The sequence below is a fragment of the Ictalurus punctatus genome, chromosome 3, assembly GCF_001660625.3.
Source record: "Ictalurus punctatus breed USDA103 chromosome 3, Coco_2.0, whole genome shotgun sequence".
Classification (NCBI taxonomy): Eukaryota; Metazoa; Chordata; class Actinopteri; order Siluriformes; family Ictaluridae; genus Ictalurus; species Ictalurus punctatus.
In genome coordinates this window covers 16,865,734-16,882,788 of record NC_030418.2, presented here as the reverse complement: position 1 = coordinate 16,882,788, position 17,055 = coordinate 16,865,734, and the positions used below count along the sequence as shown (strand labels likewise).

Here is a 17,055-nt window from a genome sequence, read left to right as displayed (position 1 = left end):
TTCTTATAATTATTAGCCTGTTTGACTGGTTCCTTGACTTGAATGGGTTTCATCCGAACCTCAACAACTCAAATACCTATAAATAATGTCAACGTGGAACTAATGTGTTCTGTCACTGGAAAGTTCAGAAAAAGAAAGCACTGTGGTTCTAATATCAGAAATCTGATTCTACACATTCTTGGATGATTACGTTCATAAATCTTTACTGAGGGGGACTGTAGACTTTATTTTGAAGTTAAAGGGGTCCCTGGCTGCAAAAGACTTGAGAACCCCAGGTTCAGAGCGCTGTATCACACACTGCAGCAGTGTTTCCATTTAATTATCTTAGAACAATCCTTGCAATTAAAATCTGAAGTCAGCCAGTCCCACTGGAGCAGAGTTACATCAACAGCAGTGTCGTGTCTTCGCCTTTATTCTTTCAGCTCAAATGTGGACTTTGGACTCGGCTGTAGTCTGTCAGAAAAGTTCATTTACCTCGGACAAAATGTCAGCGACAGACTGGCTGTCAGAAACGGTGACATTTTGACACCATGGAGGCGCATTCGAGTGAATTTAGCCGCTTGTGCACGTTTGAGAGCTTTAAGGAAATCTGGCCGTATTTCAGCTTCGGTTCTGAGCAGCAGGAGCTCATCCGCCGTCAATTTTCCAGGCTTAAAGGTAACGTTAACATTCATGGCTTCACCCGCAGGCACACAAGTTTCCCTTCATTCTAAACGTTTCTTCTTTATTGACGGAAGTGAATTGACAATACGAAAAGTGAAAATACAGCAAACACACGCTATTGTTAAGTTTGAGCTGCATTTCATAACTAAGATACTTTCTGTGTTGTTTATGGTCTGTTTGTGTGGTGCCACGCGCCCTCTGCTGCTCAGCATGTAAGACATGCAAACCGGAAATCTCGTTATATCTTCTTAAACGCTACAAGTTTTTGTTTTGAAAAATAAATAAATAAAAACAATTTAGGGACAAAAATCTGGTCCTGAGATGCCGTGAGTCGCCCTGATAATCCTGTAATAGTAATTCACAGTCAGCTCTGTGTCAGGGTGTTGGGTCGGAAATTTGTACTCCATTTGTAACACCATCACACCCTGCTCTAGGCATGAACGATTTAAAATAAAATCTCATTATGCTTCGGTAACACTGATGAAAGAGCAGGTAATGGTATCCACAGATTCGCAAATAACTGTGCCGCAGCCCAAAACTACATACTACTGTACTAAACAGTGTCACGACACCATTTAAGCACCCTACATAATCTCTGAATGTTTATCGACTTCGTCACTCACTCACAGCCATGAGATTAATCCGCACAGCGGACAAGGACGCAGCACAACCCACGTGACAAAATGTTCTTCCGCAGCTACAATAGCATTATTGTTCCAACCCCCCCCAAATCTTACATGCATCAACTTTAAAATATCCTTTTATTTGAGATTGTACGTGCATTCACATCAGTCCCTTCAGATTAGCCATGAATACACAGTCATTCCTTGCTCTGTATTCTCCAATCTCATCAAGCATTACAGGAGGAAGACTCTGTGCTTCCATTTTGGCGAAGGGAGGCTGCACTAAAGGCAAGGGTGCCAATAAATGTCACGTGGATATGATAACAACAATATATTTTTTGATGTTTTTTTTTTTTTTTTAATTCTTAACATGAATTCACTTAAAGGTTAGATTATCTTATATTTCACTGTCAGATTAAGCTCAACATATTTTTAATAACCTTTTAAACCATCTTAAGGGTGCACAGTCGCTTAGTGGTTAGCACATTCGCTTCACACCTCCAGGGTTGGGGCTTCGATTTCCGCCACGGCCCTGTGTGTGCGGAGTTTGCACGTTTTCACCGTGCTGCGGGGGTTTCCTCCGGGTACTCCGGTTTCCTCCCCCAGTCCAAAGACATGCATGGTAGGCTGACTGGTATGTCTAAAGTGTCTGTAGTGTATGAATGGGTGTGTGAATGTGTATGTGATTGCACCCTGTGATGGATTGGCACCCTGCCGAGGGTGTACCCTGCCTTGTGCCCGATGCTCCCTAGGATAGACTCCAGGTTCCCTGTAACCCTGGAGGATAAGCGGTGTAGAAAATGACCGTATTTATCGGATGTGCCAACAATTCTGGGGCTGGACTTTAATTTTGGACTTTTTTTGGTAAAATTTTTTGTTTTGTGTTATGTTTTGTTAGACTACATTTTAACTGTATAGAAAATATATATAATTATTTTATATAGTAATTTCATATAATAATTAGGGCTGTTACTACTACTATTAATTAGATATTCCTCACACAGATATTACCTACCTTGATCATGCGGGGACAACACTCTTTGCTGAATCCCAGGTCAAGATGTTTTATGAGGATATATCCAGGAATGTATACGGTTAGTAATTTCATAAGCAATACTCTATTAAATCAACAGGCCTGGACATTCAGATATCTTCCTAAATCTTTAGATTTAATATACATGCAATAGTAACTGTTGTTCAACATTATTAAATATGATGGGCCTAAATATGAGTATGTTACTAAAGCTAAGTATTTCTCTCAGGTAACCCTCACAGTCTCAATCCCAGCAGTAAGATGACACATGACACAGTGGAGAGGGTCAGATACAGGTACTCTTTTCCCCACCTGCCAGAGGATTTTTCCGCTTCCTTTTTACATGCCAGTTTGTCAGGCATGGACAAGGTTTTAGATTCAAGTGCAGGGTTTTTATAAAGAAACAGCAAAGTAGACAAATACAAAGGGCAAATATGACTCAAAATCATGCTTCAGGCAATGGTTCAGGCATTCAACCTGACAGACTAGATTAGGCAAGTCTAAACCTAATCGATTAAAACAGCATGTAACATTAACAGTTGAGTCGACTAAGTAGTCATGTAATGGATAATGTGACTGATAGTCTATTTTATCTAATTATAGTATAAGATTGAGATTTTTGTTGTTGTTTTGTATCTTATACAGTATTTATATGAAAATCAATTATTTTAACAAACCTTTGCAAAAATGAACATTCTATTCATAGTAAAAAAAAATAGGTTATGTAGAGTAATTAATAAGAAATTGTGCATTAAATTTTTTCTAGTATGTATATCTTAACAACAACAACAACAACAGCTGCTTTTTTGCTCAAGCCCCTGGGGAATACTCCTACAAAAATCTCTCATCTTCTTCAGCTAGTTTCATTTCAGAACACACACACACACACACATGCATACACACATGCATACACACATGCATACATACATATATATATATATATATATATATATATATATATATATATATATATATATTTGGATGGGTTGGTGGGCCTCATAATGCAAATATGTAAGCCATATGTACAGTTGGAATCAAGATTAATTTTGAATTCAACTGTATGAAAATAAATATGTACAATGAAAAATGATAAGGCTTCAAACATGGTGACCCACATCACTGCACTGTAGTTTTTTTTCCGTTTTTGTGCATCTATTAATAACAGCCTGATCTGTTCTATTAAGTGATTACTTCTAAGACATTAATGCGTATTGTGTTCATTTGTTCCCTTTAGGATACTGGAGCACTTTAACACAAGCCCTGAGGAATACTCCGTCATTTTCACTCCTGGCTGCACAGCAGCTCTTAAATTAGTTGCTGACTCTTTTCCTTGGATGTCTGCTTCTGATGAACATTTAGGAAGTCAATTCTGCTACCTCACTGACAATCACACATCAGTAGTGGGCATTCGAGGGGTAACTGGACCTCAAGGAGTGGGAACAGTGCCTGTCTTTCCTCAGGAAATAGAAGCAAGAGCCAAAACTAGCCAAGTCACAGTGAATACACAGGATGAATGCTTGGTGGCACATCTTTTCTGTTTTCCTGCCCAGAGCAATTTTTCTGGGCGGAAATATCCACTGAGCTATGTGAGAGGGATTCAATGTCAGCAGCTCTACCCAGCATGTGAGCACAAAGGTCGATGGTTTGTTCTGCTGGATGCTTCTGGTTTTGTTGGCTGCTCACCACTGGACCTGAAGCAACACCCAGCTGACTTTGTGCCCATCTCTTTCTATAAAATGTTTGGATTCCCCACTGGACTTGGAGCCTTGCTGGTGAGGAATGAAGTAGCTGAGCTGTTGAAAAAGAAGTATTTTGGTGGAGGGACAGCAGCAGCTTATCTAGTGGGAGAGGACTACTTTGTACCAAAGTCTGACATAGTTAGCCGGTACTCTGCTCTACAAAGCTCACTTTTCTATTCCAGAAAACATTGAATTGACTTGTTAGTAATTGGTAGCTCAATATTCCTTTATTTGTGTTTGGGTGTGTTTAGATTTGAAGATGGAACCATTTCATTCCTTGATATTATTTCCCTCCACCATGGGTTTGATGCTCTGCACAGACTGACTGGTATGAAAGTTACTTGTTAATTCTTTTAAAACAACAATGTTATTTAAATTAAAACAAACGACATTATTGGTGTTTTTATTGTCCCCAGGAAGCATGATGAACATACAGCTTCACACATTTGGCCTAGCTCGTTACACCTACATCATACTGTCTTGCCTATGCCATAGCAATGCACAACCTGTGGCTCAGATCTATTGTGACAGTGAGTTTGAGAATGCAACAGATCAGGGTGCAATCCTCAACTTCAACTTGCTGGACTGTTATGGCCAAGTGATCGGATATTACCAGGTCAAACATCTATGAAAAGTAACACAAAAGTATCTCAAAGAGCTCTAACTTCTAGGAATTTTATATAAAAAATTTTCCCGGGATTCGGAATTTACAATGACTTTTCTTGCAATGGGCAGATTAATCAGTTTATTTCAGCCCTGTGATTAAAAAGCCACTCTTGTTTTTCCCCTCAGGTGGACAAAATGGCCTGTCTGTTCAATATTCATTTGCGCACAGGCTGTTTCTGTAATACAGGGGCCTGTCAGGCATATCTGGGCATCAGCAACCAAGTGGTAAAGAGTAACTTACAGGTCAGTGAGATTCATGCTTCTCTTGCATGCTGTAAGAAAAATGAAATGTTACTTCAATCGCAATTTACGAATACAACTAACATTGGCATCCTTGGTAAATATGAGCTTTCGTTATGTTAAAAAAGCTTATCTTTTTTTAAAAAAAAATCCCCAAAATACTCTCATGGATATCAAACATAGTGTGCAACAATTACTGGCACCCTTTTGATCAATACTTTGTGAGACCATTCCTCCATGAAGAATCTCTCCAGATCCTTAAAATTTCGAGGTGCACGCTGGTGGACTCTCCTCTTCGGTTCACCCCACAGGATTTCTTTGGGTTTCATGTCGGGGGACTGGGATGGCAGGACCTTGATGTTGTGGTCAGTAAACCATTTTTGTGTTGATTTTGATGTATGTTTTGGATCATTGTCCTAGTGGAAGATCCAAAAACGGCCCATTTGAAGCTTTCTGTCAGAGGCAGTCAGGTTTTCATTTAATATCTGTTGATATTTGATCATCCACGATGCCATGTATCCTAACAAAATGTCCAGGTCCTCAGGCAGAAAAACAGCCCCAAAACAGATCCACCACTATATTTAACCGTGGGCATGAGGTACTTTTCCATATGGCTGCCTCTCTGCATGCGCCAAAACCGCCTCTGGTGTTTATTGATAAAAAGCTCTATTTTGGTTTCATCTGCCCATAGAACCCGATCCAATTTGAAGTTCCTGTAGTGTCTGGCAAACTGAAGACGCTTGAGTTTGTTTTTGGATGAGAGTAGAGGCTTTTTTTTAAAACCCTTCCAAACAACTTGTGGTGATGTAGGTGACTTTGGATTGTAGTTTTGGAGACTTTCTGACCCCAAGACACAACTAACTTCTGCAATTCTCCAGCGTTGATCCTTGGCGATTTTTTGGCCACTCTAACCATCCTCTTTACATTGCGTTGAGACAATATAGATACATGTACAATTTCAGTTTGATTAATAACGTTTCCAGTTGACTGGAACTTCTTACTTATTGCCCTGATGGTGGAAAAGGGCATTTTCAATGCTTGTGCTATTTTCTTATAGCCACTTCCCATTTTGTGAAGCTCAACAACTTTTTGCCGCACATCACAGCTATATTCCTTGGTCTTACCCATTGTTATGAATGACTAAGGGAATTTGGTCTATGTGTTACCTCATATTTATACCCCTGTGAAACAGGAAGTCATGGTTGAACAATTTCCTGTTCCTAGTCATCCAGGTGTCCTAAAAAATGTAAAATATCAATGGGAAAACACTTCAAATATAAATATTTTCTCATATGAATTCTTAGGGGTGGCAATAATTGTGGCACACATATATTTAGCAAATTTTTAAACCTGTGTTGTGTTTGCAATTGTTTGATATCCTTGATATCAGAGTATGTTTGTGAATTTTTTTCTTTAAAAAAATATCAAAAGTTTAAACAATAAAGACTTATTAATTGTGATGAAGAAGCATTGTTGTATCTGAAAGCTTTGTTCTATTGATCTTACTTTAAGGCTGGTCATGTCTGTGGAGATAACATTGACCTGATCGATGGACATCCAACTGGGTCTGTCCGCATATCCTTCGGATATATGTCAACTTTTGAAGACTGTCAGTGTTTATTAAAGTTTATTGTTGACTGCTTTGTGGAAAAACCGCTAAGACTGGACCAAAAGAGACTGGCAAGGTTAAAGTCAGCAGGAACGGCAGAGACCTCAGATTCAAATGAGCTGACCTCATTGCTAACAGAGAGACCTATGCCTGAGATGAATGGCTTAAATATCTCTCCTGCTTTTGTCAGCAAGACCTCGTCACAGGATACTATTCCAATGGAAGATAGGAACAGTGAAGAGGCTTATACATTGACCAATATCTTCATATATCCCATTAAGTCATGTGCTGCATTTGAGGTACATTAAACAGCAAGCTATTTTTATTACATCCATGAATCCATTTAGCATGCAATATAATTATTTAGTGCACTATATTCTGTATAGTATTACAGACAGCAGTAGTATTTATGATTTATTATTTTGTCTATACGTCTCTGTACTTTAAAATGAAAGTCAATACCTGTCTTCGTCAATTCTCAAGAAACATCATGCTGTTGTGTGGAACTCCACAGGTGACAGAATGGCCTTTAGGCACTCAGGGGCTCTTGTATGACCGCATGTGGATGGTGGTGAATGAGAATGGAGTATGTCTGAGTCAGAAGCGAGAACCCAAACTGTGTCTCGTCCATCCACGCATCTGCCTAACCTCCAAGACATTGTGCCTGGAAGCCTCAGGTGAGAGAAATTTTGCTGTGTTAATCTCATTTGACAGGCACATCTGGGAGGAAATAAAGAGTGCATTTTGCTATTGGAAAAATAGGTATGGATCCTATTACTCTTCCCCTGGAGATCAGTAAAGAAAGGCATGGCCAAAGGACATGTCAAAGCAAAGTCTGTGGTGACAGGTAAGTAGAATGCTTACATATTAATTTTGTTTAATCTGATTTGTTATATGTTCTTATGCATTATGTTTAACACATGATAATTTTAGACTACTACATATTAAGTGCTTCATATCCAATACTGACACGCTTCATGGTTTGCAATGATGGAGGTTTTCTATGATAGCTCATCAAACCTAGGAAGCCCTCGCACCCTTTACAGCAATTCTTTTGTGTAAAATGAAACTTTGCTGTTTCTGAAGGCCAGTAATGAAATACAGTCCCCTCCAAAACTGCAAGGCCAATTGATTTTTTTTTGCTGTAGACTGAAGACATTTGGGCTTGAAATCAAAAGATGAATATCAGAAGAGAGCTTAAAAATGATCCAAACACACCGACAACTCCAGGGGAAAAAGTGGAAGGTTTTACACTGGCCAAGTCAATCACCAGACATTAACCCAGTTGAGCATACTGTCCATTTAAGGAAAAGGAATAGCATCCCAAAGGAAGAAACTAATGATTTGGTGATGTCAGTGAGTCTCAGGTTTGATGCAGTTATTGCAAGCCAGGGATATGCAACCAAATATTAAGTGTTATTTACTTTAATTTACTTCACCTGTGCCTATACTTTAGCTCACCTGAAAATGTGGTGGTTTGATAGAAAAGGTCCTATGTTTTATGTTGTTTAACCCAGCTAAATGTGCAAATAAAACCTGAAATAAAAGCTGAAATCCTAGACTCATATCTCATATCCATCTTGTGATCTCAAACCCAAATGGCTTTGGTGTTTAGCACATACAAATGACTGGTCTTGCCGTTCCAATATTTTCAGAGTGGACTCTAACTAATACTTATTTCCTTTGTTTCAGGGTACAGACTGTTGACTGTGGGGAGGAAGTGTCAGTTTGGTTGTCTGAGTTCCTGGGAAAACCTTGCTGTCTCATTAGACAGAGTCCCAGTTTTGCCCCGGATATGAAAATGGGCAAAGGAAAAGGTACAGCACTCTGTATACCACACCCTATTAACCATTACATTATGACAGTTGCAGACATTCTGTGTGTTTTTAGTAGAAATGTCATGCAGGTCATGTGTGGAATCAGTTTCTGTTAACATTAAGACAGTACATAAAGGGCACACTGGTTCTTCCAGTAGTCACATAGAAAACTAATGACCAAAATGAACAAATGTGAAAATATACCATATAACAATAAAGTCATAATATTATGTAAGTAAAGTACTAATAATTTTCTATCGGTCTATAATGTCAACCTGATGAGTGCACTTAAAGCTCAATGACACTAAAAGTATTTATTTCAGTATAGAATTGATACATGTCTCAATTTGTTTGTGTTATGGACTATTAGTCTAAATGTTTTCATGTATATTTTTAACCTGTTCACTTGTGTGTATTTAAGCAGTGATGTGAACACAGTGTAAATCTGACTGACTGTATGCCTATATGTATGATGTGTGTTCTGCAGGTTCTTGCCCTCCTGCCCTCTCTCTGGTGAATGAGGCTCAGTTTTTGCTAATTAATAGAGCTAGTGTGGCGTTTCTGCTCAGTCGCATCATCAATAGGTAATGATTGCTAGCTGTTACGTCAGCATAAATACACTCATAATGAGTAAGTCATGCAGTATGATTTGGGCATTATGTATATGTCGATTTTTCCATTCCATGATTTGGTCTGATTGTATAGTGAGTTGGTTAAAGCCTGGATCTTATGTTAGTTCTCTTACAATTTGGCTTGTCACAGGCAGGACAGCTCAAATAATTGCACCTCTTTCGACATGCTGCAACTCATCAGTCGTTTTCGGGCGAACCTCGTTATCTCAGGCTCAGAGCCTTTTGAAGAAGAGGACTGGACAGGTGTAAAAATAGAAGGCACACACTTTCAGGTTTGCAATACATTTAAAATAACCAGATGACCTATGAGTGCATTTAGGCCAGTTTTGAAAGAATGCAGTGGAAGCTGTGATTAAAAAGTACCTTGCATCAACTGTACATTTGAATATACCCCATTAATCATTTCTCACTGGTTTGTTGAAGATGGCGGGCAAGTGTAGTCGTTGCCAGATGATTGGAATAGATCAGACCTCTGGCACTAAATTCCAGGAACCTCTCAGATCTCTGTCTAATTGGCGGAGTGGAAAGGTCAGTACAATTTGTGAAGGGAGTGGGAGTGTTTATGTGAGCAGCGAATGGGGTGGAGCTCCAGTACATGAATTTAATGTACACTGTAGCATGGTATAGAGTTGATATAATACAGTTTCACTCTGGTATATAAAAATGCTTTTTTTAATTTAAAACCATCAAGTGTATTTCTTCAGTCATGCGGTCGTTAACTGCTGTGTATATACATTTGATTATGAAAGGAAAATGTATTTACTTTGCTTTACTTTAAAGCCTTTTCTGTATAATGTATATTTACCAGAAGAGAACTGTCAAAACTAACAATGACTTTAATTGTCCTTGTAAAATTTGAAATTTTTAAAAAATGTTTTTCTAATTCACAGGTCACATTTGGAGTATATTTGAATTACGTTTTACAGAGATCCAATCCATATCCTACTTTATCTGTGGGGTCCCAGGTAAAGGTTAATCCGACAGGTGAATTTTAGAAAACCACAACAACTGCAATATGGAGTATGTGTATAAATCCTAGTCTTAATCTGTGTTTGTAAAACTGTATAAATCTTATGCCAAATTTACATTGCTGACAATAAAACCATGTACAGTGGATTTAAGCTGATTCTGTGTCACAACATTAACCATTGTCTTCAGTGATTATAAACACAACAAGCTCTGGTTTCAGTTTTGTTTTTTTTCTCCTAATAAATTATACTGAAAAAGTGTGTAAAAGCTGCTCTAAACATTTCAGTGTTTTTCTCCAAAGATTACAAAAGAGAGTGCTTTTCTGAAGCTAGAACACCCAGAGAAAAAAATTGTTGCAATTTATTTTAAACTCTCTAATGGATTATCGCTACTAAGTACATTATGCAAATCTTTTAGCACATTTTAATGAATGTTTCATGCTGCTCTTGTTGTCTGAAACATGCTGATGGCATTAGTGTCATTTGAACTGAGAGGAGAGGTAAACATCAACCCAGTGCATCTGTTTAGAAAAAGCAAGGCTTACTGTTTATAGGGAAAATATGGTTATACTCTGCTTAACACAGGTCTGTGTAGAGTACTGGTGTTTCTAATGTAAATAAGAATTATTATGTATATTGCTGTCAGATCATCTGACAGAGGAAACAGCATTGCTAATAAACCATATAATAATATCAGGTCACTGTAGGAATAAGTATATTTCTGTCGTCCGCCAAGTTATCCTTTGGGTTTAATTATTGCAACATGTGTATTATCCTAAAAAGAAATTCCACATTAAGAGTCAGCAGTTGAGCTGTAAGCATGTGTTTTAATTGTTGAATAATACAGGTAATACAGGCAGAAATATACTGTATGCAAAGCAAGACACTGACAATATTGTATACAAAGCAAGACAGAATATCTCTGCTAGATGTCAAGAATTCTAGATAGGATATATAATTTCAGACAGTAATTAGGAGATCTTATTTCAGACGTTATAAGCAGGATGGAACAGCCACCAGTTTTATGCCTTGCTTATCTGTGACTCTCCTGGCTTTTGTCTGTATGACTCTCCTGGCTTTTGGCTTTTTCTGTAGTTCTTAAACATGTTTCTGCATGTCATGTGCTGTTAATAAAACCACTCCCTAAACATCGCCAGTAACTGTTGTATCATTCCATCACTAGGCAGCGCTATAATCAAAGGGGGAACTAAAATATTCATGAAAACATCTGCTTAACAGAATGAAAATATCCATCCCATGAATCATGTTTCATCACTGATCCAAATGAAAAAGATCAGGTCATAACTTCTTAATTCCTCATCACCACAGTCCATAACATAGAGATTACACCCTTTTCTCGGCACATGCAGCTTTATTTCTACCTATTTTGATTGACTAGAAGTAATTTGTAAATAATGGTAATGTATTCCTGTCTCATGTCCAATGTTTCCAGCATAGGATTCAGATTCACTCTGACCAGGATAAAGCAGTTACTGAGGATGACGTATGAATAAATGAATGAATGATGTTAATGCATGCAGATTTATAAGCTCAAAACTAAAGACACTGCCGTGTTTGAAAAGGGTCTGAATTAACGTTTAAAATTGGAGATGGATAAGTGGCTTTGGTCTTCCATGCTAAATTAATGAATTTAGATGAGTTAGATGAGTATGTTATTGTCTGTTAAGGGTATCAATTTAGCTTTGCTAAGTATAAATGTATTAGAGACATGCAGCAACAGACATATTAATCAAGTAATTAATAGCAGATGCTATTATTAAAAGAGAGGTGATGGCAGGGTCAAACTGACATGAGAATAAAGTGGATTTAGTTATTTAGATAAAAATGGGATAAGTTTAAATGTAAGGTTGAGAAAGTTATTAGAACTTCTACATACCTGGACAGTGCATAGATACTTCCTTGAATTCATAAGATTTATGTAGTTCCTGCTTGGCATTTTATTGTAGTTTAATGTACAGTACCTTCCACTAATATTAGCACCCTTGTTAAATATGAGCAAAGAAGGTGTGAAAAATGTCTTTATTGTTTCACCTTTTGATCTGTTGTTAGAAATATTCACAAAAATACTCTGCTCTCAATGATATCAAACAATTGCAAACAAAACACAGGTTTATCAAAATAAATCTTTGTTAAATATAGGTGTGCAACAATTATTGGCACCCTTTTGGTCAATACTTTGTGACACCATTCCTCTATAAAGAATCTCTCCAGATCCTTAAAATTTCGAGGTCCACACTGGTGGACTCTCCTCTTCAGTTCTCCCTACAGGTTTTCTATGGGTTTCAAGTCAGGGGACTGGGATGGCCATGGCAAGACCTTGAATTTGTGGCCAGTAAATAATTTATGTGTTGATTTTGCTGTATGTTTTGGATCATTGTCCTGCTGGAAGATTCAGCCACGGCCCATTTGAAGCTTTCTGGAGAGGCAGTCAGGTTTTCATTTAATATCTGTTGATATTTGACAGCGTCCATGATGCCTTGTATCCTAACAAAATGTCCAGGTCCTCGGGCAGAAAAACAGCCCCAAAACATTAAAGATCCATCACCATATTTAACCGTGGGCATGAGGAACTTTTCCATAAGGCTCCAAAACCACCTCTGGTGTTTATTGCAAAAAAAACTATTTTGGTTTCATCTGATCATAGAACCCGATCCCATTTGAAGTTCCAGTAGTGTCTGGCAAACTAAGACACTTGAGTTTGTTTTTAGATTAGAGTAGAGGCTTTTTTCTTGAAACCCTTCCAAACAACTGGTGGTGATGTAGGTGATTTCAGATCGTAGTTCTGGAGACTTTCTGACCCCAAGATGCAGCTAACTTCTGCAATTCTCCAGCTGTGATCCTTTTGGCCTTTTTGGCCACTCGACCAATCCTCTTCATAGTGCATTGAGACAATATAGACATGCGTCCAATTCCAGGTTGATTCATAACTTTCCAGTTGACTGGAACCTCCTAATTATTGCCCTGATGGTGGAAATGGGAATTTTCAATACTTTTGCTATTTTCTTATAGACACTTCCCATTTTGTGAAGCATAAAAACCTTTTGCAACACATCACAGCTATATTCCTTGGTCTTACCCATTGTTTTGAATGACTAAGGGAAGTTGGCCTATGTGTTACCTAATATTTATACCCCTGTGAAACAGGAAGTCATTGTTGAGCAGTTGCCCGTTCCTAAAGACACTTTTTTTTACAGCCTTCTTTGATCATATTTACCAAGGGAGCCAATATTTTTAATCAGCCTACCATAAACAGAGACCAAAGCTTGTGTCTTTGGCTTTGTATACTGAAGCTTTGTGGCTAAAGATGTTAACAATTAAGGAATTTTTCATTACTTGTTATTTTAGATATGCAGTTTGCATGATGCTGTAATGCTTATATGGTTTACTGTAAAATGTGTTCTGTCAAAATGAGAGAAATCATGTTGCATAGCAAAAAATAAGTAGCAGCAATCTTGAGGCAAGAATCACTTTCTTCATTGGAACATAGCTTGATGATACATAGCTTGAGTAACAAATGGATTTCTACAGCCTTTTTTGTTTAGATGTAAATGTTATTGCTGAACCAAACAATGGCTTTTCAAGCATGTGTGTGACATTTTAGGCATGCAGTTTGCACGATGTTAAACTGGTAGCTATAAGCTTCTCTGATGTATAAGATATATTAGCCTTGTAGTTCCGGTACAAAACTAAAGAAGAAAACGTTACAGTAGATCAACTACATTTGTGGTAAGGGAAAATCTCTACAAATTTTGTATTTATTTATTTATGTATTTAATCAACGTGACTTATCATTACTTAATGTGTGTATGAGTTCCTCTGATTAAGGCCTGACTTTTTTGCTAGTTAGTGTCAGATAAGCACACCTTATCACTCATTCAAGTCATGTACCCAATTAATGATGCCCAGTTAATTTAAAAGTTAAGTCTCATGATATCAACTTACAATTTTTTTGTGAAGAACACTTTTCTCTACTTAGACATTATCAAAATTAGATATAATATTTAAGACTGTGTATTTGTTACATTTCCATATACAGTGAAAATTAGAATACAGTTTCACCTTGTCGAAGACTTGAGAGTTGAAAATCATTTTCATTTCTGCAGTACTTTCCATTACATTGCACAAGGCCTCAAGTTCCCTTCTTCACGTAACTTCTTCATTTCAGTTAGCCTCTGTTTATGTGTAGTTCACACAAACTGCTGTGTGTTGAGCATGCATTCAGTCCCCTGGGCCAGGGATTCTTAAACTCTTAGTTGCCAAGGGCTTAACTGTAAAATAAATACTGTAAATATGTATTTTATGAACACAACCTAAATATTAGGTGTATTTTAATGTGTACAAAAATATGTTGCCTAATTATCACAGTCAAAGAGCTTTTTATTCCTGAACTTTCCACAGAATGTATTTTTATTAAAATTGCCATGAGGTTGACATTATTTATAGGCCTATTTGAGTTATTGAGGTTTGAATTAAACATATTAATTTAACATAACTGGTGAAAAAAGAAAAAACTATAAGTCAACAACACGTATAATAACTCTGATAATTTGATGATTTTACATAGCTGTAACAAAATGCACCAAAATATCTCAGATCCCAGGACCCCAATTTGGGAAGGACCGCTCTGAGCTCATAACTTCCACTTTACTTTTCCCACAGAATTTCTTGATTTGCAACAGATTATACATAAGTAAGTAAGTGAGACTGGAACAAACATTTCAACAAGTGTTGAACTTCACCTCGAGTAAAGCCTTAACCACATCCTGAACTTTGTGGTGGTGGGGTGGGGGGGTCACAAATGTTTCACATTTACTCACTCTCTACCCCCAGGCAGAGCTTTCATCTTATTATTCACTATATCTGTGCATAATATTTTCCCAACTGTAGAGCAGACCAAATATGAATGACAAAACTTCCACTGTGTTTATACTGCTAACTTTGTTCCTGTTCCTGTCAGTTTAGCCTCTTTTTCTGCTGTCCCAAAGAAAAAAATTATATAATTTGATTGGCCTTTCATTACTGTCATAATGTCTCTGTAAAATGGCATGACTGTGTCAGCTAGCCAGACAAAATGACTTAAACAGAATGATTTACTCACCCTCAAGTTGTTCCAAACCTGTATGCTCCCTCAGTGTCTATAGTGGTTACGGACTTGATGAAATGACACCTGAACCGCTGATGGTTATGTAACACGAATGGCACAAAACAGTACAGATCAGCACATATCCCCTTTTCTTTAAAAGCTCATAAAAGGCACAATTTAGTTTTTAAGGAATATTTGACAGGATTTGTAGGAATCCAAATTCAAATTATTCGCAATACACAGTATTCCAGCATGATAACGACCCCAAACACACCTCCAAGACGACCACTGCCTTGCTAAAGAAGCTGAGGGTGAAGATGATGGACTGGCCAAGCATGTCTCCAGACCTAAACCCTATTGAGCATCTGTGGGGCATCTTCAAACAGAAGGTGGAGGAGCACAAGGTCTCTAACATCCACCAGCTCCGTGATGTTGCCATGGAGGAGTGGAAGAGGACTCCAGTGGCAACCTGTGAAGCTCTGGTGAACTCCATGCCCAAGAGGATTAAGGCAGTGCTGGAAAATAATGGTGGCCACACAAAATACTGACACTTTGGGCCCAATTTGTACATTTTCACTTAGGGGTGTACTCACTTTGGTTGCCAGCTGTTTAGACATTAATGGCTGTGTGTTGAGTTATTTTGAGGGGACAGCAAATTTACACTGTTACACAAGCTGTACACTCACTACTTTACATTGTAGCAAAGTGTCATTTCTTCAGTGTTGTCACATGAAAAGATATAATCAAATATTTACAAAAATGTGAGGGGTGTACTCACTTTTGTGAGATACTGTATATATTCATACATATATATGTATGAGTATATATATACACATATATATGTATGAATGTGTGTGTGTGTGTGTGTGTGTGTGCATATATATACATACATACATACACATATATGTATGTCTATATATTTCATTAATATGACATCTATTTTTTGAAGAAAACCATTCAATCCAGTAGGGGTCATTTTGATCCCCTTTATGCATTTGTGAAGGTTTTTTTTTGGTTCATGCATTGTAGGGTTAAATATCAAAAATCAAAAGGTGTGTGTCATACCTGACACCTAGTCAAACATTTTACAGTTGGTTTTGTGACTGTACATCATTCCCTTCAAATGCTATTGAGCTTTAAATTATGGTATATTTTGTGTATGGGCCCATTGGGTAGTGAAATTCATATCTAATTTACATAGGATTTAAGAATTTATTTTAATAAATATCAGAAATCTAAAATGTGTTATTCATACCTGACACCTAGCTGAACACTTTACAGTTGGCTTCATGACTGTACATCATTCCCTTTGCATGCTATTGAGCTTTAAATCATGGTATATATTGTGTATGACCCCATTCAGTAGTGAAATTCATATCTAATTTACATAGGATTTAATAGCTTATTTGAATAAATATCAGAAATTTAAAAGGTGTGCGTTATACCTGGCACCTATATGAACACTTTACAGTTGGCTTCATGACTGTACATCATTCCTTTCAAATGCTATAGAACCTTTAAATCATGGTATATTTTGTGTATGGACCCATACAGTAATAAAATACATGGCAATATTTATATATGATTTAATAGTTTACTTTGTTAAATATCAAAAATCTAAAAGGTGTGCATTATAGCTGACCCCTAGATGAGCACTTTACAGTTGGTTATATGAGTGTAAGTCCCATCCATCCATCCATCCATCCATCTTCAACCGCTTACTCATTTTCAGGGTCACGGGAAACCTGGAGCCTATCCCAGGGTGAGTGTAAGTCATTCCCTTCAAATGCTATTGAAGTTAGAATCGTGTGTAACAATGTCGTATGTAACTTTAGAGACGGTCCCTTAATTTCCGCATATCCGCGATTATCGAACGTCCAACGTCAAACCAACTTTTTGCCAGTTCAATATTATGTGTAGACTGAACGCAGTTGTCTAAACTCTGCGCAGAATTGCGCGGA

The 17,055-nt window shown here is 37.5% G+C and overlaps 1 protein-coding gene across 2 annotated transcripts; it reads left to right on the top strand.

The window, feature by feature from the left end:
* The first annotated feature begins 354 nt into the window (after positions 1-354).
* On the top strand, positions 355-10,269 carry mocos (molybdenum cofactor sulfurase). 2 transcript variants are annotated; one of them, XM_047154226.2, is made up of 16 exons: positions 355-657; positions 2,291-2,380; positions 2,549-2,615; positions 3,554-4,204; positions 4,310-4,386; positions 4,475-4,674; positions 4,851-4,967; positions 5,219-5,329; positions 6,477-6,872; positions 7,088-7,250; positions 7,336-7,420; positions 8,266-8,390; positions 8,878-8,974; positions 9,153-9,294; positions 9,446-9,550; positions 9,913-10,269. In XM_047154226.2, the coding sequence occupies exons 1-16, from the start codon at positions 531-533 to the stop codon at positions 10,015-10,017; spliced, it is 2,658 nt and encodes an 885-aa protein (XP_047010182.1). In that variant the 5' UTR covers positions 355-530; the 3' UTR covers positions 10,018-10,269. The 2 variants fall into 2 exon arrangements, with proteins under 2 accessions (XP_047010182.1, XP_017320278.1); XM_017464789.3 differs by lacking the exon at positions 5,219-5,329 and having other exon boundaries at positions 358-657.
* The last annotated feature ends 6,786 nt before the right edge of the window (positions 10,270-17,055 follow it).